This window comes from Rhamphochromis longiceps, linkage group LG1, assembly GCF_057381845.1.
Source record: "Rhamphochromis longiceps isolate RC_006_pf linkage group LG1, R_longiceps_female_GT1.1, whole genome shotgun sequence".
Classification (NCBI taxonomy): domain Eukaryota; kingdom Metazoa; phylum Chordata; class Actinopteri; order Cichliformes; family Cichlidae; genus Rhamphochromis; species Rhamphochromis longiceps.
In genome coordinates, this window is record NC_140557.1 from 43105764 (window position 1) to 43111776 (window position 6013).

At 41.7% G+C, this 6013-nt stretch overlaps 1 protein-coding gene and 1 long non-coding RNA gene across 2 annotated transcripts in view; both read right to left on the reverse strand.

Annotated features, from left to right (window-relative positions):
• Positions 1-4157, reverse strand: part of uqcrfs1 (ubiquinol-cytochrome c reductase, Rieske iron-sulfur polypeptide 1) — a 7824-nt gene extending 3667 nt beyond the window's left edge. The window contains exon 1 of the mRNA XM_085410159.1: positions 3880-4157. Within this exon, the coding sequence (XP_085266285.1) occupies positions 3880-4090 (211 nt within the window). The 5' untranslated portion in view covers positions 4091-4157. The remainder of the gene's footprint in view (positions 1-3879) is intronic.
• On the reverse strand, positions 2741-3862 carry LOC146679294 (uncharacterized). Its single transcript, XR_014912143.1, has 2 exons — positions 3435-3862; positions 2741-3287 (listed from the first exon to the last, which is right to left on the reverse strand). It is a non-coding gene; the product is annotated as an uncharacterized LOC146679294 (long non-coding RNA).
• Positions 4158-6013: the final 1856 nt, after the last annotated feature.

Here is a 6013-nt window from a genome sequence, read left to right on the forward strand (position 1 = left end):
TATTAATGGAATCAAACAAAATGGATGTCAAACGTTTGTGCTGGTTTGTGCTGCAAAAATGTTTGTTTGTGCTGCTAACATTTTAAAATGTTTAATAAAATAACGTCTTGATGCGTGCTTAATCATCCAGGTAAGTAAATCCCAAAAGGTTGATTCTGTTCATCTGGACATTTTCAGTTGGAGAAACGTTTCGTCACTCATCCAAGTGACTTCTTCAGTCTCAGCTGACTGTAGGTTTCCCCAACCTTATAAACACCCGTGAGTGAAGTTGCCCCCCCTACCTTCTTCAAATCGAACAAAATTGATGTCAAACATTTGTCCTGCAAATTATTTTGTTTGTGCAGGTTATGTTTCCCTAATTTTATAAACAGTACATGTACAGTGAGAGAGAGATGTTACATCTGTCTTCACTTGCATCCCAGTCATAGAAGCGTTGGAGGTCGTTCATAAGAGATTACAGGATCATCCCAACCTCAGCAACAGGACCACTCTCAGCACTGATCAGTTGTGTTTGCTTTTGGAACTGTCTTAATTCCACCTATTTTGCATAAGGGTCAGTACAGGCAGAAATCTAGGTGTGCCATGGGTTCCCACAGGCCCCTGGTCAAAGTCACCAAACCAGTTCGTAAGCAGGTGCAGGTGTGGCCAGAAGGGTCCTCAGAGGCACTGCTTTTCCACCACAGGCCGCCACACACGACAACACCACAGACTTTCAGGAATATACAGAAACTGTCACTGCCTACATCCCAAAATGCATCGATGATGTCACAGAGACCAGGACTATCACTGTCTGGGCCAATCAGAAACCATGGCTCACAGGTCAGGTTTAAATGCTCCTAAAGTTGAAAAATGCAAGCCTTCAGAGCCGGGAATTAGGTGAGTCTAAGAACAGCAAGGGCAAACCTGTCACGTGGCATCAGCTACAGCAAAGCTTCAGCGACAGCAGAGATACTTGGAGGCAGTGGCAAGGAATACAAACCATCACAGACTACAAGCCCACTCTACAGACCGTGGTGACACAATCCCCAGACAGTGTGTGGAGATCCCTCCACCATCATTACTGAACCCAAGAAGTCATCTATCTCCTGCTTTAAGGACTACCGTCCTGTCAAACTCACCTCCATCATTATTAAGTTAAGTGCTTTGAACGGTTAGTCATGCATCAAATCAAATTATTGCTTTCCCCCAACCTGGATCCATTTCAGTTCGCATACCGGTCAAAACGCTCAACCGATGATGGAATTTCAACTGCCCCTCACTCAGCCCTCACACATCTGAACACTAGAGACTCATATGTCAGAGTGCTGTTCATAGACTTCAGTTCAGCATTCAACACCATCATTCCCCAGCAACTCATTCACAAACTGGATCTGCTGGGGATCAGCACCTTGCTGTATAACGGGCTGCTAGATTTCTTGACAGGAAGACAGCAGACAGTACGGGTCAACAGCAACACCTCCAGCCCAAGAACACGGAATACGGGGGCTACCCAAGGATGTGTGTTGAGCTCCCTTCTCTTCACTCTGCTGACCCACGACGAGATCTACTACAGGGGTGAAGTTAACCATCTGCCAGAGTGGTACAGCAACAACAACCTGTCCCTGAATGTGGAGAAGACCAACAGTGACTCTACTTCCTCTGCAAACTGAGAAGCACAAGAGATTCAACCCCCATTATGAGCACCTTTTACAGAGGCACAGTTGAGAGTATCCTCACCAGCTGCATCACTGGTGTGGTATGACTCCTGCATTGGGTTCTGCAGGAAAAAATGACAACGGGTAGTGAGAGCAGCCGAGAGCATTGTGGGGACCTCTCTTGCCTCCCTCCCCAGGAGATCTACTGCACCTGCCTCATCTGGAAGGTCGTCTCCATTACAGGTGACTCCACTCATCCCTTCAACAGCGTCTTCAGTTTGCTGCCATCAGGAAGGATACTGAAGAGCCTCCGGGGCAGAACCAGCAGACTGAGAGACAGCTTCGTCCATCGGGCTGTCAGGATGCTGACCATCTCTGGATCGAGAAGGGGGGCCCAAGGGTACATCTTTCGCCATCCTACAATGCTGTGATTGTAGCCATTCCCCACTTTCTGTGAATGGTACTCATGGCCATTGATCAATAGGCTTTGATTAGTTGTCATTGATCAATGGTCATAAGAATTTGCATACTAACAATCATGGAATTAACCCCCCGGCACATTGTTCATTCAGTGGCGCTAGTTTCCTTCACTATGCAAATGTACTGTTTATATGGTTGGGGAAACCTACAGTCAGCTGAGACTGAAGAAGTCACTTGGATGAGTGACGAAACGTTTCTCCAACTGAAAATGTCCAGATGAACAGAATCAACCTTTTGGGATTTACTTACCTGGATGATTAAGCACGCATCAAGACGTTATTTTATTAAACATTTTAAAATGTTAGCAGCACAAACAAACATTTTTGCAGCACAAACCAGCACAAACGTTTGACATCCATTTTGTTTGATTCCATTAATATGGGGGGGCTGGTTGACCTCTAGAAATTTTTGTTAATATCTTTAAAATAATAACGGCACAAACAAAAATTTCTGCAGCACAAACCAGCACAAACGTAGCACAAACGTTTGATACCACTTTTGTTGGATTTGGGTAATGTGGGGGGGCTGGTTGACCTTTTGACCTTTACATTTTCATTAATATCTTTAAAACAGAAGCAGCACAAACGAAAATTTTAGCAGCACAAACCAGCACAAACGTAGCACAGTTGATTGACACCCATTTTGTTTGATTTAATTAATGTGGGGGGGCTGGTTGACCTCTGATGACCTCTAGAAATTGTTATTAATATCTTTAAAATGATAGCAGCACAAACGAAAATCTTTGCAGCACAAACCAGCACAAACGTAGCACAAACGTTTGATACCACTTTTGTTGGATTTGGGTAATGTGGGGGGGCTGGTTGACCTTTACATTTTCATTAATATCTTTAAAACAGAAGCAGCACAAACGCTTATTTTACCTGCACAAACCAGCACAAACGTAGCACTAAAAAAGTAGACCATTTTGGTTTGTTTTGGAGCAGTCTGGGGGGATGGTGACCTTTGAATGACCTATAAAATAAAGTTTAATATCTCGGAAACCGTAGCAGCACAAACGCTAATTTTACCTGCACAAATCTGCACAAACGTAGCACTAAAAAAGTAGACCATTTTGGTTTGTTTTGGAGCAGTCTGGGGGGATGGTGATGTCATCAGCAAAAAATATAACTTTTAATATCTCAGATACTGTAGCAGCACAAACGCTAATTTTACCTGCACAAACCAGCACAAACGTAGCACTAAAAAAGTAGACCATTTTGGCCCGTTTTGGAGCAGTCTGGGGGGATGGTGACCTTTGAATGACCTATAAAATAAAGTTTAATATCTCGGAAACCGTAGCAGCACAAACGCTAATTTTACCTGCACAAATCTGCACAAACGTAGCACTAACCGCTCCGCCTATTTGCCTTTACGTTTCAAGTGGGTGGGGGGTCAGCTTCACTCTGCTCTGAACGGACCCCAACAACGCTCACGCCACGCACACTGCGGTACTTAACAGAGCCTCTAAAAAAGGTTTTGTATCAGATATTTAGAGCCCTGAGATGATGTCGTCAGTCCTGATTATCTAACACTAACGTAACGCTCACGTCAGCTGTAGCCTCCTTTTAGCCCCAAAGGCTAACTGCCTGTATAAGAAAGCTAACAGCAGCCGACTGTATAAACGTAAGAGGGAAAACCTCCTACTGACAAATATATCAGGATATAGACAGTCCGCGGGATCCGACGTTAAAGTTAAATGTGCTTTTTCTAAACAAAAGGCTAACATTACCAGTTCAGATAATGCTAAAATTCAATGACAACTTACCATTGATGCTAACTGTCACAGCAGGGCCTGTCTTTGGGCTTTGACCGTTTAGCGACTCGCGACACAAAAACTGTTTCTTCGGGTTCAACAGAATATTCTCTCCCTTTACAACAACCCCGGGTACAAGAGCTTTCAGAGGCCCCGCAACTGCGAAAGCGGTGGCCTGCATGTAAGGGGAAAACACCCCTGAGCGGGCAGCTATAGACATCATGTTTAACCGCTGCAGTAACGACCTTGTGTCGCTCGACTGCGCACCCCTCGATCTGGCGGAACTCAGTGCGTACTTACGTAACATGTAACAGTTACGTACGTATACGTAAACGTGACCAAAGCCCTTTCATTTAAGGTGAACAATGAACATTTACAGCACAGGTGACAATAGTACAGACATTCTGTATTTACAGATACTTGTGTTAAAAATTACTAAAAGCTGAAGTACTGATTCAGCTTCTTTTCTCAAGTAAAGGTTAAAAAATACAGGCTCTGAAATGTACTCAAAAGTAAAAAGTTGCTCCTTGAAGGACGAGTCTACCATCTATTTTTACACAGAGGAAAATTAATCGTGTGCTATTTTAATATTTTAATAGTAATACACGAGAATAAAAATGTTATTCCATTTGAAATTCTAACGAATCTGCTCAGCTTGTTATGTAGGACACATGTAGTGACAAAGACATGTAAAAATGAACTATTTTCTGTTGCCCATCTGGTAGAGGGTGACTTTGCCTCCACACCTAAACAGGAATATGTGAACAGTCAGGTGTTTAAGTCACCAGATGTTTCACAAGATATCTTGGCTGATTTCCATTTCCTACATTTTCAGTATAGTGGATATTTTCTTTATACTAGACCTATGCAGTTAGCATGAAGGTGGAATTCAATGAATGAATCTAAGCATCGTCAGCTTAACTACAAATTAATCTACGACACTTGATGTGACCCAACACTGACCATGAGCATCACAGCCACAGTCCAACACAGTGCCCTACTGTGAAATCACCACAGTACTACCAGCTAATCAATTTATCATCTACTAAACTACTGAATATTTTCATGCAACATTTTAATAACGCAACATTGTTTTGCAGGATGTTTCCCGATATGAAAATACATAATTTATCAAAACACATCATACACAGATCCAGTATGTGATTAAAAATGAACTACCTTTAAATCTAATTGCACCTCTACCTCTCCTGTCCCGTCTTTCTGAGATGCTGTCTTTCTCCTCCTCTGAGAAAAGCTATTCCACATTTTTTTCTCTCCCTAAATACAGTAGCTGGACATTTAGCTGGCAACACATTGTGTGATAAACTGCACACACAGTTGTATGTTAGCTGATGTCTGTTACCTAATAGAGATGTTGCATTTGAAATTACCTGACAGTTAAAAAACTTTACTCCCTTTATACTCACTCCTCAGAAGCGCTAGCGAAATGCCTAAATATCAAGGCTACACTGGATTGAATAGTATGTTGCTTTTAATAGAAAAACACCATACAGGACAGTGTGACTGCAATAAAGAAGAAGAAACAATAGAACGTGTTTTAATGCACTGTCAGAAATATGATGCTGAAAGAAGACAATTGATCAAAAAGCTGGGTGATATGAAAGTGAAACTGGACTTGGTTGATTTATTTCATAAGAACTTGAGAAGTGAAAGTTATCAGGCCATATTTTGCTTTTTAACCCTGTAAGACCCAACCCATCAAAAATAGCCAGAAATTTTTTTTTCTTTTTTAACTGAGATGTTTAATAATCCTAATAACAAAATCCACATTTTCTTTGGTATATCATGTTGTGTATAATATGTTTTTATTATATATTTTTTGTTTTGCATTTGATACATTGGGCGTTTTGGCAACTTTTTGTTAGCAACAATGTTAATTTTAGACAAAAACAAAGAGTTTTGTCCATAACATTTTATGGACAAATTATGGCAAGTATTGATCATGTTGATGAGATGGAGGTCTCAGAAACTCGTGTATCAAATATGACACAGAGGGCATTATAGGGTTAAGGCGGACTAATTTGTTTGGAAGGATTTGAATGTTTGTTTGTTTTTTTATCCTTTTGTGGACGTTTCGGTCCACACTCCACACCAGTTGGTGGCGGTAGTGCACCATTTTGCTGTT